We start from the raw sequence: 12,846 nt of genomic DNA, 5'->3' as shown, positions 1-12,846 counted from the left end.
TGATATTGTGCTGTATGCGTCAATTAAGAAGGAATTTTTCGAAATTCCGACACTAAGGGGTGAAACAGGGATTGAAGGTATTTATTTTAAAAAGTGTGGCTATTAAAGCAAATTTGGATATAGATGTCGGTCAGAAATAAAGAAATCCGTGTTTTATCATTTTTTGACATTTAACCCTATCGCGGTGAAATAGTGGGCGAAAGCTTTTTTCGAAACTATATCATTATAAAAGAACTACTAAAGTATTTTCAAAGCTACATCTATGACCATTGGTATTTAGCACACTGGACTCGCATTCGGGAGGACGACGGTTCAATCCCGTCTCCGGCCATCCTGATTTAGGTTTTCCGTGATTTCCCTAAATCGCTTCAGGCAAATGCCGGGATGGTTCCTTTGAAAGGGCACGGCCGATTTCCTTCCCCATCCCTCCCTTACCCGAGCTTGCGCTCCGTCTCTAATGACCTCGTTGTCGACGGGACGTTAAACACTAATCTCCTCCTCCTCCACCATTGGTATTTCACTTCTCGGTTACAAATTAAAAAAACACTTGTTTCGGGGTTTTGGTAATTGATCCCCTGAGGGGGTGAAATAGGGGATGAGATTGTTTATGAAAATATTTTGTTATGAAACCATTTTTAAAGCTAAATCTGCGAATGTTTAAATTTGGCTTCTCAGTTAGAAGTAAAAAAAAAAATACGTGTTTCACTGCTTCTGGAAATTGAGCCTCTAGGGGGTGAAACGGAGGATGAAAGTTTTCATGGAAATATCTCATTGTGCAAGCATTTTTGAAGCTAAATCTATGAAAATTTGTATTTGGCTTCTCTTTTAGAAATAAAACATACGCATGTCGCTGTTTTTGGAAATTCTACACTTAAGGGGGTGAAACGCTTTATGAAAATATTTCATTGCGAAAGCATTTTTAAAACTAATTCTCTGAAAATTGTTGTTTGCCTTCTCGGTTGTATACGAAAAAATATGTTTTTCACTGTTTTTGGAAATTCAATCCGTTAGGAGGTGAGAAAGGGTCAGACTGATTCACTGACTCATCATTCCCCAGCCCAAACCGCTAAGGATAGAAATTTGAAGTTTGGAGAGGGTGTGGATTTTATACTGTAGGCATCGTTTAAAAAGGGATTTTCCGAAATTCCACTCCTAGAGGGGTGAAATAAAGGACGAAAGGATTTTTAAAAGTGTGTGGCTATTAAGGGAATTTTGAAGGTAGAGCTACTAAAACTGATATTTGGTTTCTCAGTCTGAAAATAAAACATACGTGTTTCAGAGTTTTTGGAAATTCGACCATTAAGGAGGTAAAACAGTGGGTGAAAGTTTTTGAAAATAAATAATTGCAAATGAGCTACTATAGGATTTTCAAGGCTACATCTATGACAGTTGGTATTAGACTTCTCGGTTAGAAATAAAAAAAAATGTGTTTCAGTGTTTCTGGAAATTCAGCCCCTAAGGGAGTGCAATAGGGGATAAAAAACTTTAAGAGACTATTTCGTTACATTAAAAAATTTAAAGCTAACTTTATGAAAATTGGAGTTCACTCCTCTGTTAGATACAAACAGATATTTTTGTTAGGGGAAAGCAAATCACGATTAACAAAAACTTCGAAGTCCAGCTAGCAGAATCTCTTTTTGGTCAGAAGTACATAAAAACAAAAACAAAGATCTCTGCAGGCCTTCAGACTAAGCGAGCGAAGCAGCGGGCGCTGAGCTAGTTCCTTATAAATTTAAGGCTACTATTTATTGAAGTGATGAGGAATGAAGATAATACTGTTTTAGAAATTTTTCTTGGTGTGGTATATCCGAAAATATCTAGGCTTGTGCAACGCCACTGGATATTTTTCATACTCACACCGTGTATCACTTTTCTTCTTTCCTGTTTTGCAAACTACGCTATTTCTGGAGGGTGTTTTCTTGATGGGATTGGGGATGGTGAGGGTCAGACCTACCAAATCCTGAAAACGTTTGCTTATAACTCGCAAAATATCCACCACTAAATAGATCGACTTCTCACCTTTTAAATGGTATGTAACATGTCATACCATCTACACTACTGGCCATTAAAATAGCTGCATCAAGAAGAAATGCAGATGATAAACGGGTATTCATTGGACAAATATATTATACTAGAACTGACATGTAATTGCATTTTCACGCAATTTGGGCGCATAGATCCTGATAAATCAGCACCCAGAACAACCACCTCTGGCCGTAATAACGGCCTTGATACGCCTGCCATTGAGTCAAACAGAGCTTGGATGGCGTGTACAGGTACAGCTGCCCATGCAGCTTTTACACGATACCACAGTTCATCAAGAGTAGTGACTGGCGTATTGAGATGAGCCAGTTGCTCGGCCACCATTGACCAGACGTGTTCAGTTGGTGAGACATCTGGAGAATGTGCTGGCCAGGGCAACAGTCGAACATTTTCTGTATCCAGAAAGGCCCGTACAGGACCTGCAACATGCGGTCGTGCATTATCCTGCTGAAATGTAGGATTTCGCAGGGATCGAATGAAGGGTAGAGCCACGGGTCGTAACACATCTCAAATGTAACGTCCACTGTTCAAAGTGCCGTCAATGCGAACAAGAGGTGACCGAGACGTGTAATCAATGGCACCCCATACCATCACGCCGGGTGGTACGCCAGTATGGCGATGACAAATACACGCTTCCAATGTGCGTTCACCGCGATGTCGCCAAACACGGATGCGACCATCATGATGCTGTAAACACAACCTGGATTCATCCGAAAAAATGACGTTTTGCTATTCGTGCACCCAGGTTCGTCGTTGAGTACACCATCGCAGGCGCTCCTATCTGTGATGCAGCGTCAAGGGTAACCGCAGCCATGGTCTCCGGGCTGATAGTCCATGCTGCTGCAAACGTCGTCGAACTGTTCGTGCAGATGGTTGTTGTCTTGCAAACGTCCCCATCTGTTGACTCAGGTATCGAGAGGTGGCTCCACGATCCGTTACAGCCATGAGGATAAGATGCCTGTCATCTCGACTGCTAGTTATACGAGGCCGTTGGGATCCAGCACGGCGTTCCGTATTACCCTCCTGAACCCACCGATTCCATATTCTGCTAACAGTCATTGGATCTCGACCAACGCGAGCAGCAATGTCGCGATACGACAAAACACAATCGCGATAGGCTACAATCCGACCTTTATCAAAGTCGGAAACGTGATGGCACGCATTTCTCCTCCTTACACGTGGCATCATAACAACGTTTCACCTGGCAACGCCGGTCAACTGCTGTTTGTGTATGAGAAATCGGTTGGAAACTTGCCTCATGTCAGCACATTGTAGGTATCGCCACCGGCGGCAACCCTGTGTGAATGCTCTGAAAAGCTAATCATTTGCATATCATAGCATCTTCTTCCTGTCGGTTACATTTCGCGCCTGTAGCCCGTCATCTTCGTGGTGTAGCAATTTTAATGGCCAGTAGTGTATTAACAGAGAAGAGGAAATAGTAAGAAGACGCTATGGCTGCTCGGCCCGTTTTACAGCCGCCAATATAATAATGGACTTGAAATCTGCGTCCGGCTTTGGGCTGGCTACGTAAGCCTACGGGTTTCCCCCAAGATGTAAAAAGACAAGACAAGGCAAGATCAGAGACATTAAGAAATTTACGGAAACGCGCCGACAAAATTTTCCTTTCTGTACTTGTAGACCTAGTCGTAAAATAAGCAGTAAGGAGCCCTCTCATTAACTATAAAAACTACCCTTTGCTGCTTCCAAGTTTTGCATCGAAAGCGCAAAACATGCGTGGGCTTAGATACCTGAGGATCAGTGAAAGAAAGAATAAACCTAAGAAATATTAGTGTTAACAATAACGGAAAGGAAGGCAGTCTGTTCGAATGTGCACATTTGCAATCAAAACATGCTGCTGGGTAAATGCAATACCATGTTGCGTCAGCCTGTGTATTGCAATATGCTTGAATTCTCGTACACATGCTGTCCATGATGTGACCGAGACGTTACTACTTAATGAATCCTGTACCACTCCTAGACGGCGGCCTGAAGAGAGCTGCTGCGACGAATTACTGCAAGTTTCAAGTAGTCTGAAGCAAGCTCAATCTGATTCATGTCAGCAGATACCGCAGCCATCCAATTCAGGTTGATTCCTTCCTTCAGCAAGAAGGTGTTCACGAGGCGGGCGTGATATGCCAGAATGTTGGCTGCAGTGCTGGAAATTAGATAATTAGATGGAAAGATCATGTCCCGATTTTGTACAACCCTCAAATTGTCCTCGATGGCGATAAGAGGCGTCCAACATTCGTACATGGACACGGAGATGGTTGCATACAGTCTGAGTCGACACGGACCCCAGTTGCCTCCAAAATGGCAGGGCGCAGATCTGTTACATTCTCTTCAGGGTTGCAGCGAGTCATAATTTGTAGGTACCGGTCATCTGCTGGTGTTTTGGACCACGAACGACCATTAAAAGAGAGATATTTCGTATTTTATGTCTCAAAGCGGCGGCTGAATTTTCGAATGGCGTCGCTGTGGTGTACTCCAATGCGGAAGAACTCCCCAGTGATGACTAACTTTCTTGGCTAAAGTGACAATGCGGGCTCGGTCTAAGCTTGAAATGACCATTGGACGTGAGACAGCGCACTTAACTGAACTGCGAGAATGCTGATTTTCTTTTAACCCCGTCACACAGCTATTTCCTGTAGCCTAAGGTGTACTGAAAAAGGGATTTCCGATATAAACAGAACACAAATCGTGCAAGTCACATAAGAGTAGTTCGAAACTTTTTTGAGGAATTTATATTGGTGTAGACGTTGTTGTACCACACTCGTAGTTTTCTTTCGAAGCCGTAACAGCAGCTTTGTTTGCTCACTAAATCATGGGAATTCAGGTCCGCCTATTGTACAAACAATTGTTTTTCTTGATGCTGAAAACATGTTTCGGCACCTTTATGTCAACGTCATTGGCTACTTATATTCGGTTATTACTTTCTGGAGTGTTAGTTTATGTAGGGCCTAACACTCTAGGAGGTAAGAAATGATTAAAAAAGATAAAAAAGAAGACAATTGTTCACATAATAGGCGGACTGAATTCCCATAATTTATTTCCAATGTGTTTGGTAGTTTTGCTATTGCAAAAGCAGACACATCGTATTTGTGACACGACGCAATTTTCTTTACCGGCCGTAGCTGCCCGTCTTCCTAGGATGAGGACAGCTTCCTGGACAGCGAACGACGCAGTTCCTGTGTCGCTTGCTACCTGCTGTCGCCTGCCGGTCGCCGGTCGGCGGCCGCCACCTGCAGGCCGGATGTGGGCGCAGCGTGCCCTTGTTTGCGACCTCCTTTATGCGCGGCGCCTCTTTAAAATTGTTTCGTGCGGGAGTACGCCGCCCTCGCTGCAACGCCGCCAGTGGCAGCGCAGAGCCGAGGGAACAAGAAAGAGCTTTCAACGACAATCGAGAGCAAAGAGGAGGACCGGTTCCGAAAACTTCCCTCACTCCACTGCCCCACCCTTCACGGTCGGCGCCCCCTCGCCTCGTCGCCCTCTCCTCCCTACGTACTATTTGTTGATTGCGGGGCGAGCGATGACGTCAGCGCCGGCATGCGGATTATGATTGGTTAACCATTAGGCGAGGGGTTTGGCCAGGGGCCCCCGACTTTCGTGACGGGTCTCCCCTCCACCGACGCCGGCGTCATGCGCGCAGCGTCTCGGTTCCGTAGTTCGGCACCCAGCCGCTAGAGTTCGCCAGAGGCGCCGACCAGAGACTTTGGCTGTACCACAGGGAGGCGGAAGGCAGGCCGCGAGAGCTGATCTGCAACGCGGTGGTGCGTCTGTGGTTGGTGCCGGTCGTAGTGCCGCGGTCTCCAAAGCATCGTCATCGGCTGTCACGGTGTTCGAGTATCGGCTGTGGGAGTCATGACGGCACTGATGCCCAGGGACTTCTCCTCCGTCACCGACTCGCCCTCGCCGTGCCGTCACTAGTGCTTGTTTTGGAGTGATAAACGGACTGGCGTTACCCGTCAATCGTGTGTGTGTTTGCCATGCTGTACAACGTGCCCTGCTATCACAGCTACTCGCCGCTGCCCTGTTACCAGGTAATCTACGCCGCGTGTGTCATCTCGTACCCATCTCGCAGCCACCATAGAAAGTGGCCAGAGGAAAAGTTTCAGCCTCTCTCTCTCTCTCTCTCTCTCTCTCTCTCTCTCTCTCTCTCTCTGCATAAACACACGGCATGACTGAAAGTGTTTGGCACCAATGTGAACCTCTTATTCTGTTATATTTGCGAATAATGCTACGGAGAAAAAAATCAGTATTCTTCTTACAGTCTGTAATACACTTACTTTTTCTTTACGGCCGCAGTAGTATCGTTTCAAAACTACCATAAACACAAGTTTGTTAAATTCATCCTTTGGCCAATCTAGACAACTCATCACCCCTGAACAATTGCAATTTAAGAGTTCATCGTCTCTTAGAACACTCTCCTAAGAGCTTAACTGGTAAGTTTAAGTGTTGGGAGTGGGTCGTAAAATTGTGACAAGTCTTCCTTCAGTTCTGCTTGGTGGATAATACAACCACTCGAGAGGTAATAAAGAACAGCTCAAACTAGAACCTTGCCCTGGATCTCTTGTTTCAAATTTACCCCAGCCGACTAATTAATTGTATATGTCTGTTCCGTTCCATGTCGGGTCTGGATGCATATGTGTAACTGAAAAGAATCAGATACCCGACTCTTTTAGAAATGGATGTGTTTTGGTAATTTTCTTCACGTCACCTGCGTCAACTTTTTGCCATTACTGTAACGAACTGTTTTAAAATATACTTTTTTGCAGTCGGCATCGTCCCAAATGGTGGAAAATTATCCTACCTCGTCTCTCTTGTTTAGAGAGAAGAGCTACAATTTGTCGAATGTCCAAATGTAATGGTAACGCTGAGACTAACGTTTTGGATTTTCCTTATGCCACCAATTCATTACGACATTTATCTACGTTTATTGCCATCATGCAGAGCTGTAGCACCTGGATAAGATAAAGCTATAACCAATCTGTATTTTATTCAATAGGTTAAAATATACACCGACAGACAAAAAGTTCATGTATTCAATTTGACAGGCACGCAAGAATAAAATGTTGACACATGCACATATATGCAACCTGAAATGCATTACATTAATTATTGATGTAAATAAAAACACAAAGAATTTCCAGTGTACCAAAGAAAATGTTTTTCAGATTCATTCTTTTCGTTTCTTGTGTTTCATCCAGGAGTCGTCGTACACGTTATCGAAGTTCATACGATGCATATATATATATATGTATATATATTATAAACAATAGACCGTCTAGCGCTACTATAGAAAACGGCTGCAAACTACCAGTGCTATCACTGATCAAAAAAGAAAAAAGGTTCCTTTTGCACAGCGTCTAATTATCGAAACTTATTTTTACAGGGTAAAGTTAAACGGTATCGTTCACTAAATAAAACCTTACCGACCTTGTTCGTTGACCTTTGGTGCTCCCCTACCACGCTCCTGCCGGTGTGTGAGCGACAACGATGCCATCAAAGAAGATTCTGCGGTGTTCAGCTGCTCCTGTGTTTTGATGTGTGACTTTCACAGCGTCTTTAGAATCTCCCACACCATCACTCTCCGCGATGAGACTTCGTTTTTTTCTTACATTGCAACTTTGGACGGACATAATCGTAGTCTTCTGTTACGGTGTCAAATACTCATATTTTATTTTGTCAGTGTCGGTGTCTTCCTGTATGGTGTGAAGATAATTTTAATGTTTTTTTACTCTCATACAAAATCTATAGAGTCATCTTACAGTTATGGCTGATTCGAAATTTTTGTATTGCACCGACAAAAATTATTTTCGTGTAGTGTCTGTGTTAAGAATGGTAGCATCCATTGCCATGATCTACTGGTCTGTTTACACTAGTCCTTCATACGTTGTCAGAAGCGCGAACGATTGTCTCTATGTCATACAGTTTGATCGATTAAAATATTTTTCTTTATTACAGGTACAGATGGTCATTTTTTAATGACAAGTTGCTTTTTTAAGAATGATGAAGTAATAAAATAAAAGTAACTGAAGAATATATAAACTAATTCCTCCCATATGCGTCTGCACGGACGCAGCCGTTTGAGGCATAGCCGGTTTGGGTGTTTTTGTGTTCCACCTCAGAGAAATAGAATAGCAAAATAATGCTATTACACTTGAAACACTTACTTAAGTTATTTCACGGACAAAAGTAAGGGATTTCCGCGATAGTTCTAAAGTATTTATTTTAAAAAAATAGTTCTTCTTTTCTGTCACAAGTTAATCAATTCTAAAACTTCCAGCATTTTAATTCACTCCTGTTACGATTTGTGAACCGTATGTTATGTCTACTTCAGGCTTTGACGACCTCTAAATCTCCGTCATTAAGAAACTGCGTGTCAGCATGCCCAGCTGAAGTGTTCCCAAATTGTGTGGTGGTTATTTATGAATTATTTCTTAGTATATGCAATAACGGTGTTTGTTGTTGCGTAGACAAAAACATATCGTTGCAGAATTCTACATACTCTCTCCTATGAAAATATTTTCAGCAGTCTAAATTAACTTCTGTAATAATTTAACTGGCCTAATTACACACAGTATTTAGCTTTATGTCCTTTTCCGAGCTCTTATGTGGTCTTGAAAACATAAAGCTAAACACAATTTCTGTTCATAACTGTTACATTGTTAGAAGATACATCGGTATAAGGTTGTTATTTCAGTATTTCATTTGCAAACAGCAATTTTTAAATATACTTCTCGTAGCCCCATATTCCATTTAAAGAGGACTGCGTTCTTTAAGAAACTGATAATTTCTTCTCAACACCTTTTTCTTACAATAATCTCTTCGCGAGTGAAGGTGACGTGAACTGTCGAGTATTTCTTTTTTCCAACAGTGCACTACACCTGCCAATGCGTCTTAAAGTACTCCAGGTACATCTAGATTGTCTCATATTTTGATACAGCCTGCAGACTGAGATTCAATAAATACAGGCATTCATACATGGGCCATGGGTTTGTTATTCTAATCGTAACGCTGTTATATTGCCAACACATTAACTAACTGAGCTAGGTACAAAAAGCGTTCATAATTTCACTGTAACTTCCCCCCCTTGCCCCCTCTACTAAAAATATGTGTATGTATATTGTCTCACACTAATTGGAAACAGATTCCCATATCATCACTAACACCGTAAAAATTACAATTTTCGCTGATATGCATCTATATTTTCTCTCTAACTGAAAAGAAGTATTGCGGCGGAGGAACAGCCGAGCGATGTAGCTATCTTCAACTCGTTAAAACATGAAGTATCTTCATCGACGCCATCCCGTTCGCTTTCGAGTTGACTTTTGAGTGGGGTTTTATAGTTCTCACGATACTAGAGACGTTATGGCAGTGTGTTTACGTATGGTGTGATACGATATCAGTTTTCGGTTTTACATAAAGAATTCCGCACGGTATTTTCCAGGCAGTCCTTTACTGCAGATGAGACTTAAAATTAACAGTTCAAAAGTGTAAATTTACTACCACCGTTACGAAACGACGAGCACTCTAACGGTTTAAAATGGCAGAATAACATTTGAAATCACTGCTGTTCTGTTGAAAAAGTGGAATGAAATTCATATTTAGCAGCAACAGAGTTCTTTTTTGCACGCTTTAGTAACAATTTATATCTCCGTAGTTCCTCAGAAAACACAAAAGATAAATATAAAAGTTTTAGGTACAATAATTAAATTTTCATCTGTACAAGAAAAAAATTTTGTCGTAATTGTTATGCTTAACTTGTTTAACCTCAGACGTTAATCACAGAACAGACATATCGAGTTTTATGGTATCATTTTGTGCTTTTCTTAAAATTTTCAATCTACTACACTCGCAGACATACAAGATGCTCCGAATGATCAGTTTCTGCATTTATCACCTCTGAATCGATTTAAAGGCGTCCAAAATTTCCTCGACAGCAGGAAAAGCTCCATCCTTGTTCATTTCTACACTTTTGTATCACCATTGTCATTATGATTTGCCATTCATTTGTCAGGGTCCATGAGGAGGCCATCAGTTTCATTTAACTGCAGACGAAAGTACCCTCTGATGTACGCAAAAAATTTATTTTTGCTGTATTGTTTCATTTCTTTTTTATTTTTGTATGTGGGGGGGGGGGGGGGAGATTTCTTTGGAATGGGTAATGCGTGCGGCACCGATGTACGCGGTACAAGTGCTCTGTAAATTGACTGCAAGAATTACATCCGCTTCCAGTTGGGACTCACAAATGACGCTTGCTAGACATTTAACTACCGAGATAAGCGGAAAAATGTTTCCGCTTTCGATAAAAGCGGTATTCTTGTGCTGCACAGTTGTATCACTTTTGTTGCAATTTTTTTATATAGAATGGGGGAAGTGAAAGAATGAAGGAGCAGAGTTGCACCTAGTAGTGTTATTTGGTGTACTTACAGCCCTCTTGACGGAGCGTGTGTAACACTTAGCGCAGCGTGAATTCAGTATTGATGATGCTGCAAGTACACAGCTTACTACGCATCGGCGCGACTGTGGACTAGTCAGCATTAAGGAACGGCTTCGGCGAGAGGTTTGTTGGGATACTGCCGCTTTGTTTCCCCTCCTAAGTATATTTGACCAGCTTTTATGAAATTATCAGTGCCATTTCATCGGCGTTCCTGCGAGACTTCCCCGATGAACTTCTCATTACTTGATTGACAGGACAAACGGAACGGGTCATTGGTTTCCGGGACAAGTCGTTGCACAGGTCGCTCTAATCTTTTCCCAGAGCAAACTCGCCGTTCGTAATTCTCGGCAGTCTAAGGACTCGGCCTCCTTGGGCCTTGTGGGAGCTGTCATTAACTGCGTCGTCAGAGAAAGACGCTGTCCCAATAATTTATTTTGCCTTTATGCAAGCAATTCGCCTTCGATTATCATTTTAAGCCCACCCTTGTTTGCTGCAAGTAATCCACTGAAGTGTGCTGCTCATTTCGAGTTTATTGACAAAAATATTAAGAAATTCTGCAACAGTGCGTAGCAGATCACCATTTTTTTTAATTTCTTTGTGTGCACGCCCATATGTTGTTATTTTTCGGTGTATAAAATGTCTATTAGACAGATAGAAGTTATGACCATTCTCACATTGACAGGTGTTTTTTTTGCAAGTATGGTTGCTAATTATTCGGTTTTTGTATTTCTTTTCGGATAGACCATACAAATTCCCGTTCCATTTCTTTATATTGCTGCAGTCTTTTTCCTTATGTTTGATACTATTTTTTACAATATCAGTTTGCTTCAGAAATGTCGTAAATAATACACAGTTTATCAGTTTTACTCCTCAAAATAATTTCTCTCGCAACAAATTTGGATTAAATTTTACACGCGTGCTCAAAACCGCGAAGCTGCAGCGTTAGTCTGTTCCTATCCAGGTGTGTTACAGTATCCCTAATATTTCTCATACTCTTCCAATAGGGTGGAATTAAATATTCCAAAATTACTTTGAAGAAATGAATTTATCCAGTATTGTAACGGTCGTAGTTTACAAAATGATCATGCATACAAAATAGCTGGCACAGTTGCTTGAATTAGGACGCTCGTTTGATAACATAATGGAATTTTAAATTTTCAGTATTTCAAGACACTGGCAGCGAAGTTAGTGTATTAAAAGAGTTACAAAACATAAATGTTCGCTTACAAATGCGATAAAAATTACACGTCTTATACATTTTTTGTGAAGATCGGTAAATAGATGTGTCAGACTACGACTAAAAAAGTCCGGTATTAAATCCTGTGACGGCTCCAGGATTTTTCCTGTCATTTGTGGTTTTCAGTTAACTAACACTCACGAAGATAGCCAATATTAGTCAGCATTACTGACCAATTTTTAAGCAACACAATTAAAACGACAGAGGTTACTTTTAAAGTGAACGATATATGTATTTTCCATCTGGTCCATTGGCCCAAACATTCTCGCGATCCCATCGTTGTTTACATTTTCGTCCAACTGTTACTACGTATGTCACCGTCCCAGCAAACATTTTTTTACCACTACACCTGTATAATAAAAATGAATCTTATGAATTTATAATGATTCCTCTCGAAATAACTTTACAAAAATAAAATAAGCAGAATTCATCGGTGCTTTCGTTCGCATTTTGTACTGTCCATCTCGGGTTCCTCGGCCACACTAGTTTGAATGACTTATTTAAACGGCCAAGTGACCGAAATTCTTAAGCAGTTACCACTTGCAACTGCTGTTGACACAAGCAACAAACAATGACTAATCTTTAATACTGCATATCACGATCGCTGGTGCAACATCGAGAAATTACTTAAAGAATCGATGCGTGAAGAGTGAAAGATCGAATGTCCTGAGCAGCATAACAAAAAAGAATTCTTTCGTAACTTTCGGAGACAAGTGGTTTACCTGACGCATCATCATTAAATATCTGTCAGTAGTGTAATAAATATGAACCCTCCAAAGATTACAATTTTGATGTCAAGTAAGCAGAAAACTAAAACAAAGTATTTAAATTCCTCTCGTAAACAATCGTGGCACTCATAAATGGTAGCTGATATTATTTAATGATAAGAAAACGTTTCCACTTCTGTTTGTACATTTCAAATCAGGCTTATAATAGTCGTCGTTGATAACATATCTAGCATTTCTACAGCAGCGATAATTTAGTTGCTTTATGTTCCCCTATGCTTGTTTTTAAAGGACATAGTCGTTTTTCTTAAGATCTAAATTTGACAACGAAATCTGCTGTTCGGTTAGTTGGTTTCGTTAAAATGACTGTCTCGTTAACTAGTGATGTAGAAACATGCTGT

The 12,846-nt window shown here is 41.2% G+C and overlaps 1 protein-coding gene across 1 annotated transcript in view; it reads left to right on the top strand.

Annotated features, from left to right (window-relative positions):
* Positions 1-5,746: 5,746 nt before the first annotated feature.
* Positions 5,747-12,846, top strand: part of LOC124619300 (eyes absent homolog 2) — a 760,861-nt gene continuing 753,761 nt past the window's right edge. The window contains exon 1 of the mRNA XM_047145588.1: positions 5,747-6,080. Coding sequence (XP_047001544.1) covers positions 6,027-6,080 — 54 coding nt within the window. The 5' untranslated portion in view covers positions 5,747-6,026. The remainder of the gene's footprint in view (positions 6,081-12,846) is intronic.

This window comes from Schistocerca americana, chromosome 6 (assembly GCF_021461395.2).
Source record: "Schistocerca americana isolate TAMUIC-IGC-003095 chromosome 6, iqSchAmer2.1, whole genome shotgun sequence".
NCBI lineage: Eukaryota > Metazoa > Arthropoda > Insecta > Orthoptera > Acrididae > Schistocerca > Schistocerca americana.
This window is presented reverse-complemented; position numbering and strand designations above follow the sequence as displayed.